We start from the raw sequence: 26,160 nt of genomic DNA, 5'->3' as shown, positions 1-26,160 counted from the left end.
ATACCTTTTTAACTATAGCGTCAACATGTTTCTGCTCCATGTCGCCCAGCCGGGTCTACGGAGCATTCGTCAGGACAGGTACACAACACAAAAAACAGATAATGAAAATTACTTGCACCATTTGTGTAGTAATGATATATGTCGAATTCTCGCCTTTTCGGGAATTTGTCAGAAAAAAGGGAGGAAAGAGATAATTCTATATTAGGAATTAAGTCTTATGGGTGCATATATAGCATTCATGAGATCTCTCACCGTTTTGTGGAGGATAGCTTTATCTGAGTGAAAGCCAAAAAGTAAAAAGAAGAAAAGAAGAACTGGTATAGTGCTCTGAGGAAAAACGTGGTGCTTATGGCTTCTTTAGGAGGATTTTTAGTTAGTTGCTGCAAGAAGCCTGAAGTGTATTAAAAGGACTGACGTGGAAGTTAGCTCAATGTGGAGTTTGAGTCTATGTCGGTCAATACGTGCAGGACAGCGGGATTAAATGCAGCGTTTAGTTTTAAAGTGGCACACGAAGGATGTTAGGCTTGAAAAGCGAAGTGCGCACATAGTTGAATAGCGGTAATCTTACCTATTGTACTTGCTGAATAAAGCTTCAGTCAGGTGGCAGTGAGTATGCCAACACATCAAGCAGAACAAACTATTGACTCATGTCTCTCTGCACTGTCACAGGTGATCAAGGATATGCACTTGGCGCTTGGATGATGAAAACTCTCCGAGCTCCGAACACACAGGCCCAGAGGCAGTACAATTTAGCCCACAAACGCACCAGGGGCATCATGGAATGCACATTTGGCATGTTAAAGTCACGTTTCAGGTGTCTGGACATCACAGGTGGAAGGCTTCTGTACAGGCCAGACATCTTGTGCAAGATGATCGTTGTGTGTTGCACAACATAATGTGTACACCGCAATGCCCCATGGATACAAGTGCCAGATGCACCGGACGATGATGATGAAGATAAGCCAGGTGGACCACACCCCACTGCAGCCGCAGCAGGAAGAGCCCGTAGGAACACAATCTTTGACAATTTCTTCACATGAACACGTCACATTGTGACAATCCTTAGCAATCATGGGACAGTACAAAATAACCACAGGCACAGCATGTGCAAATAAATGCTTTCCTAGACACATTCACTGAGTGCATGCCACTTATCTGTACGTGCACATCACTCAGACACGTGTGAGTGCGACATGTAGTGCTAGCAATTTTATAAATGTGTTAATGGATGGTGGGTGTGTCACCCCTGGGCAGAGAGGCTGTTTAGGGTGTCACGTATTCGACCTGCCAGTTCTGTGTGTCACAGTTAGTGCGGAATCCCACTCTTCGGCCTTTCACATGTGCCCCAAATCATTCCATTTTGGCTGTCATTTGTGACCTACAAGTGACAACAGGGTTCCTTTTGGGGTCAGATTTGTACAACCATGATGCAGGGATGCACCCTGAAACTCAAGTCCCACAACATGGGCAACATGTACGTAAGTGGGAGTCAATGCCCCTACATTCGTCCATGCTTACATAATTGATTGATCATGGTCATGACACGTCTGTGTGCAGGAGGTGTTGATTGTCCCTCTGCAATGTGAAGGGGGATGCGGTTTCACCGTGTGTTCCATGTATGTTTCCGCATTGGCGCAATTCACATGCAGACTGCATGTCAATGTACATTGTGACTGTTTGTGAGGAGATGCCTATTTGATGCTGGACAATGGTTATTTGTTCTACGTCAAGGATGTGGGGTTGTGCTTGTACATTGTCATCTCACTGTTTTTTTACTCTGCTTTTATAGTGCCTTTTCCCGCATGACGCGTAGGAATTGCAGGCTGGTCGCTGGTTTTCGCAGATTTTTGTATCGCGATTGGCCACATCGTAACTTTTTTTGCGTTAGTGTTTTGCATTTTTGTGGCATCGCATTGACTTCATCGTGTCCATTTGACATGTAATCATGAGCCTATCTCATTGTACCGCCGTGTTGAGAACACAACATTAACACAGCATTATTTTCCTGCAATAGATTTGTGGTAATTATCACACTTTCTTGAGAATATCCCCCCTTTGTACGTTGAGCTCATACCAACTAACAAAAAATTTGACCAGGACTACCAAATGACTAAACTGATCATGTTTTTAATAAATTGATCTGCATAATGTATATTGCTGATCCATATGACTGCCTCAGAGTGTTTCTCCATAGTTGGAATGTGCATATTTATTCCGGGAGCAACCACAAAACATCATTAATATAAAATAAAGAAGAAAACAAATCCTCCTCTAATAATCTGTCCCATCCGTCCTCTTTGACTCATCCCTAACCTCCAAACAACATCCTTCTCAAACTTACCCCTCCTTTTTTTACCCATCTCACCCAACTAACATGGACACACAACCATTACTTACAGAAACAACTTTCTATTTCTTCTTTCAAATCCATTCCCATCATTCTATCCCTACTTTAAACTCTACTAAACATACAAGAAAAGAAGAGCAGGAACCTAACAAAACTAATGCAGAAAGAAAAGAAAAAAAAAGATTTCTAATCTACTATTATCCTCTTTTCTTGAGTTCCGGAGTAGCGTGCTACTGACTGCAAAGCACTTCAATGCCTCATGAGCACTTCAATGCCTCATAGTAAACGCTATGTACATACAATTTATAATTACAATTGCAACATCCATTTTGCCAGAGCTTCATTCAGCAGCAAACCTTCCATTACCCCTCCCAACCACAAAGGGATTCCCAACAAGTTGAAACCCACTGCTATGGCAGATTAGATCCAGTCATTGCTGTGGGTGAGGGGTAACCAGCTGTGGGAGGGAGGAGGACTGGAAGAGATACTCTCCAATTAAATGTATTGCAGCAGTGTCGACAAGTGAAGGTATTCTCCCTTTTAGAAAAAAGGTGTGCAGGCTCTCAGAGCACCTAATGCTGATTTAAATGATTCAGCTTCAAGACTGACAATAGAGTCAAGGGAGCAGCTAGGTCCAGCAGGGTGTATGAGCTTTCCTCTGTGTATAACATGTGTAAAATGTGTTCTGCTCCAAGTGGCGAGAGCATACAGAGCATGATCTCCTTCTAGTGTTTTGTCTCTGTAAAGTATTACATGCTGTGTCTGACCCCTGAGTTGTGTGCACATCTCTCATGGTGCTTGCTGAAGGCGACCAGTCTGGTTTGGAGTTGTAAGAGAAGGGCATTCAGTGCATCAAGTGGGTTCATTTTGAGGAGTGGGACATGGCAGACATAGTGCACTGACACGTAATTTGTGTGATCAGGAAATGCACATAAACAATAACAACAACTCTTGCCTTACTGACACAGCACAGCAAGACTTAGATTTGATTTAGAAATGCAGGGGCATATTCTCTTTTTTTTCTTTTTTATTCACACCAGAGAAGGTATCTTCAGACACAAACTGAAATAATACATGATTTCAGGATATTTAGCAGTCTAAGAATTGGCAGTGCAAATGAACAGTACATACATACATTCATAACAGGAAAGAAACAAAATAAATAAGAGCAAATATACACTTAATCTGCTACATATGCTACATAAGGTGGACGGAATTCAAATAGGACCTGAAAAGACAGGTATTCCTTGTTTTAGTCATGTCAAAAATACAAGATATTTTCCTATACAACATGAGAAAGGGAAATGAAAAAATTGCATTCAGATATATGATCCGGGAACAGACAATTCATACAAAAAACTTGTTTTACTCCTTGATATTACTTTACTATTACTGCACCCCCATAGCATCCCCACTCCACCTTGCAATGCAGGCCCAGACTTTAACCCCCCGACTTCTAGCTTTCCTGCCTCTACATGCATATAGGGCTGCCTCCTGCTTCCAGACTCCCAAAAGCCGGGCTGCCACATCTGGAAGGTGGGTGGTTCCTTCTCTTTCCATTGTGCTGCCAACATTATACGATACATAGCAGTACCTAGAAACAGACAGTATTCTTGTTCCTTATTGCACCTGGGAGAGCTGTCGTACCCCAGGATTGCCAGTGTAGCCGTTAAGTCAAAACTCCTACCAAATAAGGATCTCCAAAAGCCCAGGATCCCAGATTTTAAAAGGGTCAATTCATCACAATCGAAGAGCATATGTTCCAATGTGGCCGGGACCTCCCCGCATATAGGACACCGATCATCCTCCCTCTTCCCCCATGAAAAAAGCTTCGCTGGTGTAAAATACAGGTTAAATATGGTCTTATTTATACAGCTGTGCTTTTAAATTAGAAGCTAAGAAGATTTCCGTAGATAGCTCGAGACTCCTATAGATGTCTACATCTGGATTATTTAGTTTTGCTACCCAGGATGCCTAATTTTTTTCTAGATAATCCGGCATCGCTGCCAACAGAAGATTGTATAGGCCTTCTATTTTACAGGACCAAGGGCCAGATGTAGGTAAATCATTTTTACAGATTCTAAAATACCGAATTTTACCGATTCGGTATTTTAGAATCGGTAAATGAAATGTAGGTAAAAATTCGGTATTTTTTACCGAATCGGAAAAAATCGGAATCTGTCAATTCGGTAATTACCGAATCGGTATTTACCGAATCGGTATATACCGAATTGGTATTTCCCATTCATTCCTATGGGCCTTTTGGCCCATAGGAATGAATGGGAAAAACCGATTCGGTAAATACCGATTCGGTACTTACCGAATCAGAAAGCAAATAAAAGTGAAACTGAATCAGGCAGACAATCAGATGCTACCACCCTCCCCCTCCCTACTAGGAAGTGGCTACACAGGCAGCTGCAAGTAATTAGAACCTTCTGGAGAGGCAGTTGGAGCTGAGCTGAGTCCCTGAGCCACAGAAAAAGTTTTGCACCTTTAAACTGTGAAAATGGCAAGCAGCAGTGAAAAGGAACAGCCAGAGAGGAAGAGGAAAATAAAATTTAGCAACATGGAGCTGCAGGTCCTTGTGGAGGAGGTGGTGAAGGAACACCAGAAATTGTTTGGCAAGCTGTCCCTGACTGTGGCTGAATCTGCTAAAAGGAAGATTTGGCTGGACATTCAAGCAAAGGTGAATGCTGTAGGAGTGACTCCAAGGAACATAGACGACCTGAAAAAGAGGTGGTATGACCTCAGGGGCCTGATAAAGAAAAACATTTCTGAGCACCACAAATAGGCAAACAAAATTGGAGGAGGGAAGAACCGTGCACCCCCCCTGACTGACCTGGAGGAGCTGGTGGGGTCCACCATTGAACCAGAGAGCGTCTGTGGACTGGGAGATGCAGACAGCTCAGCCAGAGCCGCCACCAGAAAAGGTAAGACACATGCACAGCAATCACCCCCACCCCATCAGCCTTCCCTTTACCCTATGTGGCAAAGTTAACCACAATCCAGTAGAGGTAGCACTATACAGGAGCAATACATTATGGGACATGTAGTCAGTAAATGAAGGACCATATCATACAGCACAGCAAGCAACAAGTTAGGCAAATCATTTCAGACATAGTGAAGCGCAGGCAACATGTACATTGTACAAGTGAAAATTATTTAATTGCAGTGGCTGTGAGGCAATTGTATCAAGTTAATGTACGCTTATATGTCCACAGGCGAGACATCTCGCAGGCGTACCAGGGAGAAGGAAGGCACAGCACCAGAGAGGGATGACAGCCAGGAGCCAGGGCCAAGTGCAGAGAATGTCACAGAGGACACAGGTGCACCAACTACACAGCCACTATCCCAAGACCCAGAAATGTCTCCACATGTGCAGGCGTCCCCAGAACATTCAGGTTCCCCTCTGCTACTGTCCTCACCTGAACTGCCTGCATCACTGCCTCTGACAACTCCTGCATCACAAAAGAGCAGGAGGCATGTAGTTGCCCCACTTGTCCAAATGGAGTCATCAGCGGGTGACATGGAGGGAGATGCCACACCAACCTTGCCTGGAGAAGGTAGCCCTGCCACACAGCAGTCCAGTGCAGAGGTTTTCCGTACAGGTAGCAGACGCCGCAGGCACAGAGAAAGCATTGTATCAGCTCATGTGGAGGGTCCCAGTGTCTTCCGTGGGCTTGAGGGTAGCATGGTGAAAACCCAAAGGATGCAGGGGAAGGCCATCCTGTCTGTGCAATGCCAGATGAGGAACCTGAACACAAATGTGGAAGATATTGAGAAGGGCATTAGAGAACTGGTCGATGTTAACAAGGAGATGGATGCAGGGATGCGGAACATGACACAATCAGTGCAGCTTCTGTGCAGCAAACTGGACCAGGACATGTTAGCAAGGCGCAAGGAGAGGCAGCATGCGCAGCAGCTAAGTAAAGCAATTAACCGCCTGGCCACAGCCACTTCCCTGCTATGCAGACGATGCATTAACATGCAAGAGGGACTCACACACAACAGCAATGAGGTGTCTAGGGGCATTGCTAGTTTTACCAGTGCTGTAGAGCTGATGATGATTGCACAGACAGCACAAACTGCTGCCCTGGATGTCCCAGAAAGTGAGGAAAGCACCAGTAGGAGCAGCATGACAAGCCCCCTTGTTGTGGAGACACGGAGGAGCAGCAGGCGCCATGGCGAGCCAACAGCCCAAACGCACAGTGAAGAAAGCCAGCCACTTACATCTGGCACTGGTAGTCATTTTTTCCATTTCTTAGTTACCGAGTCGGTAAATTTACCGAATAGGTAATTTTACAGAATCAGTAAATTTACCGAGTAGGTAAATTTACCGATTCGGTAAATTTACTGATTCAGAAGTTTTTTTGACCCCTACATCTCAATATCAAAATACTGCTCGGTAACAGACGAAATTCTGTATTTTTGTCCGTTACCAACTGGTATTTGGATACCTACATCTGGCCCCAAGTTCTAATGAACTCCATAAAGGGAATCTTCTCAATCGTCACCCTGGGTCTGAATGCCATTAGGATACTTTTAACCTGTACAAATTTAAAAAACTGATTAGGATGTATCCCAAACTCCTGTTGTAGATCCAAAAATTGCGGCTGTTGTTTTCCACCAAAGAACTCTCCTATGGTAATTATACCCTTCACATCCCACTCCTGTCCCATAACATCATAAGTATCTTTTGAAAAAAGTGAGCCATGCCATAAGTGGGTATATTGTGTGACTCGAGGGATTCCCATGAATTTCAATATCTGCTTCCAGATACGCCATGCACTCTCTATGATTTTAAACCGGACTTTGTCATAATATCTGTGCTCCACTTGTTTTAAAAGGAGCCCTGCAGCATCTTTTCCTGTTGCTAATTCGAATATTGTAGGAATTCTTTCCCTTGTGGTCAAACAGTCTGTTCTATCCAATTTCAATTGAAATGATACTTGATGTAAAAAAGCTGCCTAATAATATAATGCAATGTTTGGAATTGACAACCCCCCTCGATCTTGTGTCAATATCAAAAATTTCATAGACCTCCTTATCTTCCCGTACTGCCAGACAAAATTAGAAAGCATAAAATTGACGTTTTTAAGTATGATATCGTATAGCGCTACTGGAATTGACCTAAACAGGTATAAAAGTTTCGGCAGGATGCTCATTTTCAAGAAATTTCCCCTCCCTATAATTGACAAATGAAGCCCATCTATCCTCTTTAATTCCAGAACTATAGTTTTAATTAGTGGGTCAAAATTAGCTTTAATTATCTTGTCCACTTTTGCCATGACCCACACTAGTTTCCCTGTTCAGACTATACACTGATAGCCTGCCAAACCTTTCTGTTATTTGAATGATCTCCTCTAGAGCTTCCCCAGGATCTATTGTTACAATTGCCACGTAATCCCCATAGGCTAGTATTTTTGTCTGATACCTCCTGGTGCAGATAGGTTTGATTTTGCCTGTCTGGAGCAGCTTCTCCAAAAGCGGATTATTAAATAGAGCGAATAAGATAGGTGAGCAGGGGCACCCCTGCCGGGTTCCCCTGCGTATTAAGACCTCTCCTGACTCTTTGACCATTACGTGAATCCAAGCTTTTGGATCACGATACATTGCTCTAATCGCTCTTATAAATCCCTGGCCAAACCCCTTTAGCTCCAGGATCCCCCACAGAAATTCCCATGTGACACGATCAAACGCCTTCCCGGTGTCCAGAAGGATCATGGCCATCTGGCCCCCCGTTTCTGACATAATATCAAACAATGAGATTTCTCTCCGGATATTGTCAGTTGTTTGCCTCCTGGGTATAAAACCATGCTGCCACGGGGAGACCAGACGACCAATGACCCTTCCTAGCCGAGTCGCCAAGATGTAAGAGTATATTTTTATATCTGAATTGATTAGAGAGATCGGTCTATATGACCCTAGGTTTTCCGGAGGTTTCCCCTTTTTTGGAAAGATGACAATTCTGGTTTCTTTCCATGACCCCGGAATGTTTCCATTATACTGAATCCCCTTAAATAGATCTAACAAGAGGGATATTATTGTAGTGCCCAATGCTTTGTATAGCTCAAGGGGTATTTGGTCAGGACCTGTGGCCTTTCCTGCAGCGAGATCTGCAATGCTATTTCAGTCTCCTCTTGTGAGATCTCTAACTCCAGTTAGTTTTTTAAATCCTCATTTAAACCCTCACCCAAATCCTCTTTTGTCACCGCCTGTCTAATATCGTCTAGCATAATATTGTCCATCCCACCTTCTTCAGAATATAATACCTGATAGCAGTCTTGGAAGGTTTTAACTATGTCATCCAGATCAGTATATTCCACCCCCCCCCCCTATTGATAGCTGAGATTTGATTCTGCACTGCCTTTTGCCTAGTGCGAAGAGCTAGTATCTTCCCTACTAAGTCTCCACTCTCATATGAATTATTACGACAGGACTGGAATTCTTCTGCTGCTTTTTGTGCGAGCCCCGCATTAATCTCTGCTTTAAGAATCAAAATCCGCTCCTGACTCTGCGTTATCTCTCCTCCCTGCCTTATTGAGAGTACATGCTCATCCTCTGCTACCTTCAACCTCCGCATAAGTTCCTGACTTTTTTCCCTGCACATTGCTCGTGTTCTGGCCACATAGCTAATAGTTTCGCCCCTCACACCTGCCTTAAATGCATCCCACACTGTTATTCTCGAGGCGCTATACCTATTAATATCAAAATAGTCGATTACCCATTTGCTTATATGCTCGATATATTCCCTATTAACTAGTAACTTTTTTTTCAAAAGTCCAATGTCCCCTACTCTTACTGCCATCTACAACTTCCATCCCAGAACTAATGGATTGTGATCCGATATACCTTAGGTAGGATAGTTATGTTAGCCTTATTGAGGAGTTCTAATGTACAAAAGAAGTAGTCTATCCTAACATGCTTCTTATGTGGAAATGAGTAATACGTGCTACCCAAGCTCTGAGGTGTATTTTTAACCTGCCACATATCCACTAATCCATGGCTCCTTACAAGTGATGTGAGTGCCCTATATACCTTTGGTTTTCGCCCTTGGTAACTCCCTTGATTATTAGCACCAGGTTGGGGATCTAGAGCAACATTCAAGTTCCCACATAGGGTAAGGGGTGTAAACCATGTTGCCAATTCTACCTCGAGATCTTCAAATATTTGGGGATCTTCATAGTTTGACCCATAGATCGAGCATATGGTAAAGCCCACTCCTAGCTCAACTATGTCCCACCTCCAATGTTTATCTGCTGCCTTCCGTTTGACTGGCCCCAATGACGTTTTAGCCAAGATGGCTACCCCTCGATAATTTGATGTTTGTGATGTAGCTACCATTTAATTATAGCCCTGTATAATCATCAAGTGCCTTTTGTCCCAAGGAAGATGTATCTCTTGAAGACAGATAGCATCAAATGTATTTAGTTTTACCAACTCCCCCAATTCACCCCTTTTGTTTACATCATTGAGTCCTGCCACATTTAATGAACAGATATTTATTCTCCCCATCTTAGTTTAATTCTAACCATTCCAGCCATTTCTAGTATATGTTTTAGTCTTCTTTTCCCAATACTTTTCTGTAACATTTTCCCCATTACGCAACTGCTTTTGTGAATTATATATCTGTTTCTTTGCCTGTACTTCTTCTCTAAGTGTGTTTTTTCCCAAAATTTTCCCCCAGCCCCCCTCGTCACCCCCACTCCCCTCCCCTGCAACCCACCCGTCATGCCCCCATCCGAAGGGGGGGCATATTCTCAAGGAGTTTTTGCTGAGTTATCAGCACTTTATCGCAGCCAAAGTCGCGATAAAATTATCACCCCATTCACAAGCTGGTGCTAACAGCCCATAGCACCAGTTTACCTGCGGTAGCAGCCGCAACAAACATCCCCACAGATGACGCCAGCAACTATCGCTAATGAGAGGCAAAAAGCTGCAACAACACCACTCCGCAACATTCTCAATGACCAGCCAGACCGGCGATACGACCACAAAACATGTGATAAGGCACGTGAGCAGCAGGAAATTAACACCTGCTCTGATCTGGTGTAAAGTCGGACCACAGCCTGCACCAGAAAAGGGAGCCCAGCCCACAGCCACATCAGAAGTATAACAGATGCCATGGAGCCACTGATCATGCAGCTGCGATCCCCAACAGGGCCACAGCACACACCACCCCCAGGACTCCCCCTCACCGGCGGCGGCTCCTCCTGTCAAAGACATGCCACATCAACTACACAGAATCATGTACCAAATAATCCACCTGATGTGGCACAATCACATTTGGTGACATACATGTGTCGTCACAAAAATGAGCATCACACATTCACCTTGGAATTAACAAATGAAAATGTACTCAAAAATACACAGAACAGAAATGAAGACACATGGCGGCTCTCCTCAGGACAATTCATAGGTCACAGCATGCAAATCAAAAATCATGATGAGAAGGTATGTCATGCGCACATCAAAGGACAGAGAGAGAGAGAGAAGGAGAGAGAAAGATACAGAGAGATAGAAAGAGAGGGAGCGAGAGAATGCTGAACATAGAGGGGGAGAAATAGAAGGACAGAGAGGTGGAGCGAGAGAAAGACGGAGAGAGAGGGGGAGCAACAGAAAGATAGACAAAGAGTGAGAGTGAGAGAAAGACGGACACAGAGGGGGAGAGGGAGATAGACGGACAGAGGGGGAGAGAGAGGTAGACGTACAGAGAGGTGGAGAGAGACACAGATGATAGAAGAGATGGACAGGGAGAGAGAGTGCCGACACTGCGCACCCAGGCCCCACTGCTCACCTGCTGACACCGGTGTGTCTCTCACCACGTGCCGGTATGTAGTGCAGTTCACCAGGTTCCACATCTGAAACAGACCCGTCATCTGAAACAGAGTCCAGATACATGAATGGGAAAGTACATCCAATTGCACACGGAATTATTGCCTGTCTGCCCCAGCGCACCCAGGCAGATTCACCCCAGACCCTCCCGCTGCCCAGCGTTACATGCCCGCCCCTACGCACCCAGGCAAATGCACCAAGCTCCTCCCGCCACCTAGTGGTGTATGCCCGCCCCTACACACAGGCAGATGCACCGCAGCCCCTCCCACCACACAGTGGTGCATGCCCGCCCCTGCACACCCAGGCAGCTGCACCCCAGCCCCTCCTACTACCCAGCGGTGCATAACAGCCCCTGCGCACCCAGGCCTCACTTCTCACCTTCCGCTACTGGCGTGTAGCAATGAGGGCCCACCATGTGCCGGTGCAAGCCACAAGCCCAGGGCCCGTGGACATGGCACTCTCCACATCCTGCAGCCCCGCTCTGCAGGCCCCCAGGTCTCACATTTGGTTCTGGGTCTTGATTTTGCCATGGCAGAGGACATACCAGTGCACCTGGCATCATCGCAAGCTGCACACCTGCTCAGCCTTTGAGGTGCCACTAACTCTGTGATCCAGGAGGCGATGCCACGTGGTGGTAGGCCCCCGCTGTTCACTGGCTATGGCCTACACTGTGGTCCAGCAGGGCACATAAATCCTGAGCAGTCCGGACCCCCTCAGCACTTAAGGTGACCCTACCTCAGTTCACCGAAAGTCACCATCCCGTGGCGGTGTGCCTGTGCCAGCCGCAGTGTATCCGGTGCCACCAAGTCTGTGCCCCACAAGTCATGGACCCTGCATGATTGGGTATCGTGGTGCAGACACCATCATGTCACCTCTGGGCTGGCGGAATGTGATGTGGCAGGGCCCTGGGTCCCCATGCCTACATGAACACTACATGGATACACCCAGAGAGAGGTTGGAAATGGCGTCGAGCACATGCGCCAGGCCCTTTTTATTGGCTGGGTCAAATGTCCTGTGACGCATGTGCTGGATGGGTGTGGTGTGGGTGTATACCAGCCGTGAGGGAGTGGCTGTGGCATGCTGACAACTAGACCTGTGATCAGCAGATTACTACAGGGCAGACCTGGGACATGTAGCGTTGCTGTCCCCCCTGTGAGTGTAAGCGGAGTGGGCTGGCCTGGCGCATGCCAGTCCAGCTTAATTGTTTGAACAATGACCCCGGGGCTCTGGGCGTGGTTCCCTACGGGGCTGAACAAGGAAGTAACTACTGCATGTGTCCCTGATGTTGTGTCTGAGCCACCCGGACCGCATTCGGCAATGTGTCACCCTGTGACCCAAGTCCAACGACATGAGCCACATGGATGTAAGAGGAATTCACTGACCCTACATTCATCCATACTTTCACACTTGAAAGACCATAGACATGACACATCTGTGTCTGCATTGCTGCCTTCCGGTTGTTGGCGAGTTTAAGCTTGGTTTTGCGCTTGACATCATTCCAGCCCCTCTTGACCTCTTCCATTGTCCTCTTCAGCACTTCCACTACATTCACCTTGTCCACGATGGACTGCCATAGTCCATTTTTGGTTTCCAATGATCCAGTGGAGGTGACAAATAGTTATTGATAGTGTTCTACCACCTCGGTTATCAGGATCCTGTTTTCCTGCGGACTGGAACGCTTCTTCCTACTCTTCTACTCCTTGGTCTTTCCTGACCCGAGGTCCCAGGCTGTTCTTCCTAGGGGCTTGTGGGGTTCTGGTTCTCCTCCGTACTTGCTCCGGCAACATCCATTGTGCTTCCCTGTTGTTTGGCATTTGTTTGTCTGTTTTTCTCTACTTTTATGGTGATTTTTCTCGCCTGCGGCATGTGAATTGCAGGCCTGTCACTGGTTTTCGCAGATTTTTGTACTGCAATGGGCCTCATCGCAGCTTTTTTGCATTAGTGTTTCGCATTTTTTTGGGCGTGGCATTGATTTTAACACGGCAATTTGACGCATTATCTGGTGACTATCGCATGGTACCGCTGTGTTGTGAATACTTAGTTAACACAGTGTAATTTTCCCCGCGATAGACTGCGATGTTGAGAGTTGCATTAAGTTACTCTTGCAATGGTTATCACACGTTCTTGAGAATATGCCCCTTAATGTATATTCAAAAGAGTTCTGATGCTCTCTCAGCATCACAACATAAAAAACACACGCATGCTTCTTAGAAATTAACATTTTAAGAAAATGCTTGTTTAGACTACCCACTCATAGTACGTACAGACTGCAAAGGGCATATTGTCGTGAATTGGGGGACATAAGCTTAATGTTGTCGATTCTGAGGAGTACACAGTTTACATTAACATTCTGTAGCATGTACTTCTAGAGAGCGAGTCTCTCCCTGCTCCCCTTTGACGGTCGCTCTGTGTTACCTTACACTGCTGCTAAGCCGCAAATATATACACCAACACTTCTGCTTAGCATCTCCCGCCACTGTGAAGAAGCAGCAGTGTACCAGTTCATTAATTAATTGGCCAGCCAAGGGAGACACTCCTGTGAAATAAAAAAAATGTAATTATGTTATGTAGGGCACAATGAACATTATGAAAGGGTCTGTAATCCGCTTTGCATGTCCTCTTATATCACAGCTCAGTCGATAAACCAGCAGACATCAAAGGCCGATGTGAGAGGCCCTGGGTGTACCCCTCCTCTTGTGCCCCGCTCGGATCACACCACCATATATGGTGATACTACCATTCCGGGCCTTGATGATGTGATAAAACAATACACTAAAAAGATGTGTTACAGGTAGGAAACACTTAGAAAGCCTTTTTCTGTTGGTTGGATGTGCTTGGCTTGGGGTTCATTTTGCAAGCAGACAAGTTTGAGGATTGAGAAGATTTTTTACTTGTTTCTAATGTTTTCTTCACACATGTGAATGTTATACTTGGATCCACTTTTTTCAGCAATTTGCAGTAAATATATGGTGTAAATAAAATCCACCATTTGAATCAATTTTTTTCAAACATTTTGTGTGGGGATGAACCCCCCCCTGTACCCTCTGTTTGCGCTTCAGGATCGCTCGCTTCGGTCGCTCGTTCATTATGCTCGGTTTAAAACTTAAATCTACCACTTTTAAAATCCATCAGCCGCCACTGATCTCTCTTGTGATGATTAGTGGTAAATAATCATCAAAGATTTTTAAATTGAAGTAATCGCAACACCACCCTGGAGATGTTTTTTGTGATGACTCTGGAGTCATCTCATTTAAAGATCGTGTGTTATACACATATTTCAAAATAGTTTTGGATGACTTCCCCAGATAATTATAGGATTAGAAAAGGTGAAGTCATCAGATGCCTTCAGAATGACCTTACCTAAATAGTATCCTCCTTTATGAACCAAAGTGATTAAGGAGAGAGAGATCTGTACTCCACCATACTTAGAGGTGGGAAGAGGAGAAAACCTCTTTTTATATATAACCCTCACCCACTCTAGTAGCGGCATGCTGCATCATCAGGTGCACCCTGACTCCTAAAGGTCAGGGCGGGCTCGATCATGTTCCATGGAGCTCTTTCGAGGAGTCTTGATTTGAGGGGCGGGGGGTTAACATATATAAGAATCCCTCTTTCACCCCAAGGTATCCCTTTATTAGTGGGAGAGTGGGAATGGTTAAAAACTATGGGAAGGGGCAAACAGGATGTTGTGGTCCCATGATCCTAATTTAAAAGCACCAACACGTTTCTGCCCTACTCTATTAGCCTGTATAGGTCCCGGGCATTCTTTAGGGCGATACTAGTGAAAAGCGATCCCCCAGTGACTCACCCCTTCAAATTATACATGTAGATGTGTAGTGTGCTAAAGATAGGCTTCAGCATGCAAACAAGGAATATATACTTGCTGTGTATAGGATGTACCTGTGAAAAGCACAAGATCAATTGCAACGTAGTTACGTTTACAGGTTACTCGTGACACAGTTCCAGACCCATTTCTTCTAGATCTTTGTAATATATTTGGTGCCTTGTTGATATAATTCTCTAAAAGGCCCATAATTCTATATTTTGCTCTATATTTCTTGTGTGTTTGAATATCAGAATAATCTCATAAATGGGCAACAAAAAGTGCCATGAAAACAAGCAAGTTTCTTCCGTAATGTGGCAGATATATAAGCAAAGAAACAGAGGAACAACAAGAGATGGAGGCCGTGTGGCAGTGGCATGAAATGTTACAGAAGACACACTTGAAGACATTATCACAAACATTTTGTATTTTCATGTGTTGACTTACCCCAGCTCTAAATAAATTATACTTATCAGGGGCGGTGGGGAAAGGCCCTGTGGTCAAACTCCGGAGTACAGGTTAAGCAGAGAGACAGAGAGCAAGGGTTTAGAACACATAGGTATCTACCACTTGCGACAGTGTTTGTTTCCGTTTCCTCTCGGTCTGTAGACTATAGGCCGATCATACTTACTGCATCATTGGTCCCAACTTGCAGCAAACATAATGACTTGCCCACTCTCCCTGGCTGGTAGTTTTGCTCTGTGCCTCATCAATTCCCCCGAAAGTACTGCCTTTTGAAGAAGCAGTCATAAAAGAGGTTGAAGAATTACAACCAAGGAGAAATACCTTCCAAAACCCTACTAGATAGGAGAGAGAAGATTTAGACTCACTCTGTAAAAAGGACCATCTTGTGATAAAACCTGCATATAAAGGGGAAATTATAGTCATCCAAAGCAAGAGTGACTACAGGGAGGCCTGCCTCACTCTCCTGCAGGACAGAAGGAATTATACAATCCTCAAAACAGACCCCACCCCCCACCTTAGTAACACCATAATACACCTCCTAGATGAAGGGATGGAGATTGCAATATATTTGGTGCCTTGTTGATATAATTCTTTATAAGGCCCATAATTCTATATTTTGCTCTGTATATTTTATGTGCTCGAATTTTGGAATAATCTTATAAATGAGCACTAAAACGTCCCATGAAAAGAAGCGAGTTTCTGCCGTAACGTTATTCGATGCACCCACTGGATAAAAAAGAAACAGAGGAACAAGAAGCGATGGGGGCCGTATGGCAGCGACATGCAATGTTACAGAAGTCACACTTGAGGACATTATCACAAACATTTATGTACATTCATTTGTTGACTTACCCTAGCTCTAAATAAAGTATACTTATCAGGGAGCGGTGGGGGTAGACCCTATAGTCAAACGCTGGAGTGCAGCTTAAGTAGAGAGAGAGAGAGAGAGAGAGAGAGAAAGGGTTTAGAACGCATAGTAGAGGTATCTAGCACTTGCAGCAGTGTTCATTTCCATCCTCCTCTCAGCCGGTAGTCCGTAGGTCGATCATACTTACAGCCTCAAGGGTCCCAACCTGCAGCAAACCTAATGACTAACAAAGGGACTGTTGTGCCACTGCATTAAAATGGTGGTTTGGTCAAAATACTGAGTTCGAAATGTCAAAACTACAAAATATCAGAAAAAAATATTGTGATGCAAAAATATATTGGTATAGAATATGGTTGTCAAAAATACTGTTTTTTTTTAAAGTAGTATTGTTTTTATGAATATTGCTGTCTTTAATACCTTTTTCAGAAATATAGTGGTAAACAATATAATTTTTTTTATATTTTAACGAGTTTAAGGTATTATATTCAATTTCGATTTCAATTTCAAAAGGCTTTATTTGGTTTGTGTAACAACCATAAAAGCAGAAAAACATGATACACATATAAAAACATTAATTATATATAATAGTCCTCTAATAGTGCAATAGACATATTCTAGCAGCAAATTGTTAATAACAGTGTCCAGTACATAAAACAATCCAATTAGTTATCAAGTATAATGGATTTCCTAGCAGCAATTGATTTTAAAATATTAAAAAACTGCATAGAAACATACCCCGGGTCATTAAGCATTGCTAATAATTTCATAGCAGCGTGCGATGTTCTCACATTACATTTTAAGAAGATTGGTTTCAAGTAAAAACATCTTAAGTCAGCATAGAATTTACAAAATAGTAATAAATGGATTATACTTTGTTTCGATATCCCGTTGCATGGGCATACAATCTGCGGGCACGTTTTGATGGTAGGAAAGGCAACCAGATGGTGAACTATGCTTAATTTCAGATGAATCAAAACAAAACGATGAGATGGCCGAGTTACTACTGACAGGTAATCTTGGAACCCTCTTCTAACCTCCAGCTCGTAATAAAATACAGAAGTGGGTTGCTTTCCAATCACATTCATACACACTTCTTTTTGGTGGGCTAAAAAGGTACTTTTGATCTCCTGTTTGGAAACTAGAGTAATACAACCAGGATCATCCTGGATTGAGAAATTAAATAAATTATTACACCAATTCCGGATATTCTTCAACCAGGGGATCTTGTGACTTTTATCCAAGGATAAGCAGTCACTGATAATGGATTGGGTAAATTTAGTCTCCTCTTTAGCCCAAATGGATCTCCATAAAAGTAGTGGTCGTAAACCAATAAGATCAGATAAATAATTAATGCCTACTTCACAGTGTATGATTTCAGTGGATGCTGATGGAGGTAGGCACAAAAGGCGTTTTATAAATAAGATTTCTTCTAACTGGAGTGTCTGTGCATGATTGTTGCCCCAAACACCTGCACCATAAAGGGCTATTACAACACATCTGGCCTTATATATGTCAACCATATTCTTAATGCGGCGGGTACCTAACTTAGCTGCAAATCTAAAAATCCCTTGAGCACTCTTAACCATCTTAGAGCGTACATTCATAAGTTTGTTGGACCAATTCCCATTTCTTGAAAAGGTTACGCCCAGATAGCAGAAGTAATTTACCAATTCCACTGGGGAATTATCTATATAAAAGGATTTACCTCTCTTAGTTTTCTGGCCACATACCATAACAAAGGTTTTGGTCTTATTCATTAGCAGTTTCCTGTTCTTAATAAAAAGGCTAAAACTATCCATTAGACGTTGAAGACCAAGGGGGGTTCTGGAAAGCAACACCGCATCGTCGGCATAAAGCAAGACCGGCACTGGTTTTCCAGCTATTTGTGGTGCATCTGCCTTAATCGACCTTAGGGCTGTGTCTACTTCATTTATAAATTAGGAGAAGAGTAACAGTGCCAACACCCAGCCCTGGCATATGCCTCTTTTGACCATAAAATATGGTGTACATTCTCCCCGCTGTCCATATCGCACCTTGCTTGAACGTTTTTCATACAACCTGGCTAGGAAGAAAATTATTTCTTTAGGGGCACCTAGATTAAGTAAAGTTGGCCATAAGATGGAGTGGTCGACAAGATCGAACGCACTGCTAAGATCAGCAAAGCACAGATATACCATGGCAGAGTATATTTCCCTATCAGGAGTTCTAAGTTAAGACATTGCTCCTGGGTTCATAGCCCTTTTCTAAAACCATATTGAACTGGGGAGAGGATCTCTTTTTCGGTAACCCATTCTTCAAGTCGTACCAAAATAATTTTACTCATCACTTTAGCTGAAGAATCCAAAAGTGAAATGGGTCTTGCCTCGGTCTTAATGCCTTTTTTAAAAATGGGAATTATCACAGATTGTCCCCATGACAGCGGAATGGACTCTATTGCTGCTAGGTTAAAAACTTTGGTTAAAATAGGGTTCCGTAGAGCTATTTCGGCTTTATATACATTGATAGGAACCCCATTTGGGCCAGGTGCTTTACCTCCCTTGCTGCCAGTCAGTTATTCTTGGACTTCCTCGATAGTACTGTTTAATGGCACCACCGGCCACTGACTTCCTGTTAAGCCTTGCGAGCATAATGTATTACAATCAGGTGGATTAAAAATACTAGAATAATGTTCCACCCACACCTCACAACTTACGTGCGAGACTAATTCGGGATAAGAATCATTCTTTAAAAATGGTGAATTGATGGTTTCCCAGAATAGCTTTCTGTTGACTGTTTCGGCTGCCAAAGTTAACTTATCCCATGCAAGCTCCTGGAGCTCCTTTTTTCTACTCTTGAGAACCACTTTATAGTTATAGCATACATTTTTTGTGGTTTCAGTATTTCTAGGTCTACTTCCCAGGGCTTGTTTGAGTTGGTTTGAGGCCTGGGTACAATTATAGTCAAACCAACCTCTAGGTTGAGTACCGTTTCCCCTAGGAGTGGCGGTCAATATCCCCTCAATTATGACATTAATTTTTTGGAAGTTAGCTAATAATTGATGAGGATTGACGTCCTCGCTGAGGCAATACCAGATCTCGAGCTCACATTTAGTGACAATTTCTTTAGAAACTTTTACGGGGTCTACACCAGCCCATTTGATTTGTGTCCCATTAGGCCTAAAAGGGGTAATACTAGTCACTGTATCATAATCTACTGTCATTTTTGGACCCCACCATTGTATTGACATAGAAATACTGTTGTGGTCACTTAATAACTGATCTGTAATCCATAAGATAGAACACAAATATCTGCTATTGAATGAAATAAGCATGTGATCAATGATAGAAGCCGCATTTCTGACAATAATTGAAGGAATTGATACTCCATTAATATCCCGTACACATGATAGTAATTCTAAATCATATTTGGCCATCAATAAATTAAGGGCTACTCCATAATCATTATGAATAAAGTGCATACTATCATCTTCCTCACCATGGGAGTACCCACATACCTTGGTCATTGAAAATGGGCAGGGTTGGATGTTAAAATCCGCTACCCAGATTATGATAATAGATGTCCTAATAAGGCTTATTAATTTATCCAGTTCTTTATTCAATTCCAACACAACGTTGCTACGGGTTGAATCAAAAACATTATTGTAATAATTAACCACAATCATGTCCCTTCCATCTTTGCAATGTAACCATATAATCTGGGTATGGTTTCCAACAACAACGATTCTTTTAACCCTGAATACGGTTATCCTATTTAAAATAAGGAGCCCCCCTTTTGCTCTGCCCCCTGGCGAGGGCCCGGCCAGAAGCCTGTATGACATAAACCCGTTAACATATGTCGGTTCGGTACACCACGTCTCCTGGAGACAAATTATGTGTTGATCAGAAGTTATAAAATCCTGCCACGTTGGTAAATCCAGTTTTCCCCTTAGGCCTGGGATGTTTCAGGTAGTAATGATATAACCATTCTCTAGACTTTTCCCGATATTACCTCCTGCTGGCTTGCCATTACTTCCTTTTGCTATAGTTGTTAAAGCAGTCTCAGGGGATTCTAAATGCTCTTTCTGGGGACGTTAAGGTATAAGTAGACCCCCATGCATGTTTATCATTAACCCTTCCTTTATTGGGCAGTGTTTCTGGTCCAAAATGGTTAATACCTTATGTCAATCGTTCTGATTGAGTGAACTCAGACCTTAATATCTGTTAGAGACTGGTAAATCTTGATGGTATAGAATTGGTATGGATGGGTTTGTACTCTGGGGATTTATATCATCACCCCTTATTTGTCTGGCCCTTAGATGTCTATAAAAATAGCCAAGTGGTAACAGTGTCATGCTCGATTCGATTGGTAACAATGGGGGTGCTTTTGCCAAGGTATTTCTGGCCTAGCTAGGTTTACGAAAGTTAATGATTATACAATCCCCTTTCAAGTTCTTGGAAAGGGGGCCAATCCAGCCCACCCTAAGTGTCAGGAGAATCTCATTAGCACCTACCACAGGGAAATCACAATTCTTATCGAGCCAGTGTACAATTTTATTCTTTAGAGTATCATTGCTCTCCGTAAGTCCTGGGTGTAGGGGTGGCACATTTACCATAACTGCGATGTATGGACAGCACTCTGGGGGAGGTTGATAGAAACATCTGCTCTCCTCTCTTGGCTTAGGTAATACCATGCTTTATTTGTAGTAGCACTTGGGTAATCTACTCCCGTCCCCTCTATCAGGACCCCATGGTTTCATCGCGGGATATTACTCAGGACTTCCTGTCTTGGTGGTAAATGAGCTGTTAATTCCTTGGTTCCTAAACTTGCCATGTCATTACGTCCCCCAGGAAGATCACAACCTGATCCTTTGACTGTGCCATTTACACTAGTGGTAGCTGTCCTGTACTCAGCCTCTTTAGTTCCTCCCCGGGGAGCATCCTTCCTTGTCCTGTCGCTGATGTTGGAGTCCATCATTAAACCGCTAAACTTGGTCACTTCACTAGATAATTTGTCAATTCTCTTGTGAAGCGGCCTGAGTAACTCCTCTACCTTAGAGGTAATTGTGGCTATAATTTATAGAGTTTGTGGGTTGGTGATGTTATCTTGCCAACTTGGATATCACTTGTCAGATCTATGGGGTTCTGCGTGGAACATTTCTTGCCTTTCAGATTACACACCCTGTATGTCTCTTCTTGCCACCTTTCTTCCTCTACGGGGTTGGCGACCTATCAGGTGTATGTGTGGTGAGGGAATCAGATTGGGTGGGCAGATCATGTGCAGGATCTAGTGCATTTGCATGGGGGCTTAAAGTGCCATGGTGAACACTAGGGGTAACTTCAACAGTTAGCATAGGACCGTCCTGGTGGAGTCCACTGTCATTATTTAATTGTTCCCCGACCACCATACTAGAACCCAGCGATAAGCGACGTTCAGTCCTATCAATTTCATCAGTTACAGCACTGACCGCTCGCACTAGAAACAAATCTATTGTGTTACATGGTTTCTCAATTATAGTCTTTGGAATTCTATGTCTTGCCATAATGGCTTCTTAGGCAGTATAATATACATGAGTATAAGGGACATGGCTGGGTGTAGTTGGTATAATCTATGGTCTGAAACCCCCGCAGCTACAGGATAGAGTGTAAAGTGCCTAGTGCGTTTACAGGGTGCTAGGATTTAACAAAGAGCTAAGTGCTAGGGTGTTTGTAATTTGAACAATATACAGTACTATCCCCTGTAAACAAGAATCTACACTCCAAAAGTGAAAAGTGCAAGGTGCAATATAAAGAGGACCCTATAGCCTTTAAAAAGTACACAATAAAATACAATACTTAACACGACACAACTGAGCCCTTGAAAAAATGTCTCTGCTGCTAAAATACTTTCATTAACAATGAGAATTAAATAAACCACAACAAAATTTAAAAGATGAATATTGTCACTCAGTTTTGCTTCCTGACCCACAGTAATCCATAGTGGGACCTCAATAAGATGGCACGTAATTAAAGGTCCTCTCTGTAGGAAGCAAAATCAAGGGGAGTGGCCCGGCCTGACCTCGAATGGCCGCGGACGGGCGCTGATGGGCCCGCCCTTGGCCAGTGAATGTCCCGCGGTGTGGAGGGTATGCGCTGCTTATGAGGGCTTCAGGCACCCTTCAATGACGTGTCTCTCCTGCGCTGTGCAGAGCCTCCTGGGAGTGGTAGTCCTGCCGCCTGGCCATTCTCATCACGGCAGTGCGGCAATGCAGCTATCCCACACAGAAGTGGATGAGGCGTGAAGCAAGGTAAGTTATGGCTGTTCCCCTCACGGCTGATTGTGGCAAAAATAAGCGCGTCCCGCGGTGTGGAGGGGATGCGCTGCTTATGAGGGCTTCAGGCGCCCTCCAATGACGTGTCTCTCCTGCGCCGTGCAGAGCCTCCTGGGAGTGGTAGCCCTGCCACCTGCCGCCTGGCTGTTCCCCTCATGGCGGTGCAGCAATGTGGCAATGCAGCTATCCCACACAGAAATGGATGAGGCGTGAAGCAAGGTAAGTTAGGCCATCCCCCTCACGGCTGATCGTGGCAAAGATAAGCGCGTCCTGCCGTGTGGAGGGGATGCGCTGCTTATGAGGGCTTCAGGTGCCCTCCAATGACGTGTCTCTCCTGCGCCGTGCAGAGCCTCCTGGGAGTGGTAGCCCTGCCACCTGCCGCCTGGCCGTTCCCCTCACGGCGGTGCGGCAATGCGGCAATGCAGCTATCCCACACAGAACTGGATGAGGCATGATCGTGGCAAAGATAAGCGTAATTTTAATTGTTAGTATTGTTGCTTTAATTGTTATTAATTTCTAATAATGTAATTTGTAATTTTAAGTGATTCTTTTTATTTTATTTTAATGTTATTATTGCTTATAGTGCTGTATTTGGTTGTTGGGTTTGTAGGAAAAAACAGGGTGGAAGTTATTTAAATTATAAATATGTTTAATTTATTGTTAATGTATTTTTTAATTTATTATTTTTTTTAATTGATAAAGAATTATTTCTAAATTTGTTTGTGTTATATTATATTTTAAATGAAATACTCAAATGAAAATTATGATTGTAATATTATTATTAGTTAAAGGAAGTTATATTTTATTAGGTCACTTTGGGGTTTGTAGGGGTATAGGGTGGGAAGTTAATAAGATTATTCAAAAATTAAAATGTATTGTAAATGTGTTTTTAATTTGTAATTATAGGTACATTATTATTAATTATATACATATTTATTTATCTAGCTATAAATTAGTAGCGGGAGGTTGGATTTATAAGGGTATAAGGTGGGAATTTAATTTTTTTTTAATAATTAAAAATGATTAACAATTAGTTCTTAATTGCCAATTACATATTTAATTGGTTGTTAATTGTGTAAATAGTTTAATGCTGATTTAGTTAAGTTATACTTTAGATGTGAGTTGCTCAGTTTGTAAGGGAATATGGTGAGTAGTTGAATTAAATTAAATCTTTTAAAATATAGTGTTCTTTTTTATATTTTTATTAAATTTGAATATTACTTATGTATAGTCATTTCTTTCTTAATTATTGTGTATTTTATGATTTTTTTTGTATTTTTGTATTAATATGTACTTTTGTTTTTAGATGTTTAGTAAATATGCATTTGCTTAATACTGTGATATTTTTAGGAGCATTGGTTGCTAAGAAAATTGGGAATTAATTATGTAAATTGTTTTATATATATTATTTTTTTAAGTCACATTTATTTAATGGTGAGTGTCTGTGGAAATGTGTTCCTCAGATTGATAATTGTTATTTTAAATTACATTTTCTGTTAAAATATTTAAATTAAATAGAAAAGTAATGATTTATGATTGAGTTTTTTTGTAGTTAGTGAAGTTGATATAATATGTAATGTCTTTATTGTTTCTATTTTAAACTAGATGCTAACATTTTCATAATAAATAAATATAGTTAGCTGTGTGCTCTAGTGTAATAGTGTAATAATATTTTGTGTTAAGTATTCACATTTTTAAAATAATTTAATATGATTTGTACTAATACATGTAATATTTTTTATGTCAGTTTCCCTGCTGTTGTTTAGACTGGAAAGCGAATAGGTAATCTATCCTCTCTGTAGTCCTATTAGTTAAGAAAAAAACGTAGGCAACAGACAATAAACAAAAACGTGCAAGCTTACAGCATGTAAATTAAATTACAATTCATTGAATAACTTGAAGAAATTCATAAATTATTATCACATAAATGTTTTTAATCTTTTGTATGAAAAAATTTAATAGAAATCTTCACTGTATTAAAAACATGATTCACAAATCTAATGTCCTGTACAATAGTCAATTCAAAAATTATTTGTTTACATTATTGGATAGTTGTTGATCATTCATTCCTATTTAGCGTACTAATCTGAAGCAATTCTGATTCAGTGCACAGTATGTCAATTTATTAAACTTGAATACAAATGGCAATTAGTTCATAATACGATAGACTTTGAAATCAAAACAAGTTGACAATATATAGCCACAGAAGCTGAAGATGTATAGACACTACACGAGTTTCGGCGGGAACGCCATTATCAGGGAGCCGCCACTTTTATCACTACATAGGACACAAAAAAAGATAAAAACATATAGATACATGATATGTTTGCCTGCAATTGATAAATATTATTGAGAATTTCTTGAAATGTTACTGATATTCCTCAGACTACGTAAGGGAGGTTGAAGCCAATGTTACCAAAGTTATATAACTTTAAATTAACCAAACCAATAAAAGAGTGCTGGGTGAGCCCAATTGTGGTGCAATTTCTATAATCACAGTGCAAAATAGTCAAGAAAGCACCCAATGTGTGAAGATAAAATAAAACAAGTGCATAACTGCCCGAAAGAGACATGCAATCCATAGAATACAGAATAAATGCAGCCTTATTTGAATTCATGCCACAGGTATGTGTTTAGATTAAACTCATTGGACCTATTAGAGGTAACTTATCTTTAGAAATGGAAGATACCAAAGGTGCCATATGATATGTGGCTATAGAGATCAATCAAGATTATTTCTAGTGCAATGTAGGTAAATACCTAATGTTATTACTCAAATGTCCAATGTCTAGACGATGAATAGTTATATGGAATGTATTGTCTGACACTACTTCATCCAGAAAAAACGGAGTTTAAAAGAGTATTGAACCCTAGTTAAGGAAAAAGAGCAATGCATTAGAAGACGCCTTCATATTAATGCAAGGACAAAAAGTAAGGGCCTAATTTACAAAACATAACCATGTTAAATTTTTCAAGCGTTAGGAAACTGAATGTGCAAAGTGAAATTATAAGTAATCTAGATTCTAGGAAGATGTCTGCAGATACATTCACTTGAACTTTAAATGCTTCATACTGGCAAAAAAGAAAGGAAAATAACATGAAGAGGCCACTGAAGGGAATATGGGTACTCCTGTAATCACAAGTGATGTATACTGCTGTGAATGTGGCTTATCGTGCCATTATATAATGTGTTAAACCGTAGCAATTTTGGTATCACTTTATTCAGGGTTTTGAGCCAATCGAATTACTTAGGTACTCAATCCGAAAATGCCCCCATGGAAGTTGCTCACCCCTCACATGTTTTTTTTATTTATATATATGTTTTGGGCAGAAAATATAGTGAAAACATTGGGGGAATCTAGTTAACGACCGGCATAATTTAAATCAAAACATGCCTGAACAGAAAATTCCATCTCACTTACTGCATAAGTGTCCGTATAGAGGGGAAATCATTTCCTCAAATGTGACTCTATATTCGTCCTCCGCAAGGCGGTGTGAGCGCTACTGCAATAGACTGATAAGCCGAAATCAGAAAT

The 26,160-nt window shown here is 42.2% G+C and overlaps 1 protein-coding gene across 1 annotated transcript in view; it reads left to right on the top strand.

Moving 5' to 3' along the window:
- The first annotated feature begins 5,558 nt into the window (after positions 1-5,558).
- Positions 5,559-26,160, top strand: part of LOC147708028 (uncharacterized) — a 135,005-nt gene continuing 114,403 nt past the window's right edge. Inside the window, exon 1 of the mRNA XM_086925699.1 lies at positions 5,559-6,588. Within this exon, the coding sequence (XP_086781825.1) occupies positions 5,559-6,588 (1,030 nt within the window). The remainder of the gene's footprint in view (positions 6,589-26,160) is intronic.

This window comes from Lissotriton vulgaris, chromosome 6 (assembly GCF_964263255.1).
Source record: "Lissotriton vulgaris chromosome 6, aLisVul1.2, whole genome shotgun sequence".
NCBI lineage: Eukaryota > Metazoa > Chordata > Amphibia > Caudata > Salamandridae > Lissotriton > Lissotriton vulgaris.
The sequence above is the reverse complement of the archived record's forward strand: the minus strand, read 5'-3'. Positions and strand labels throughout refer to the sequence as shown.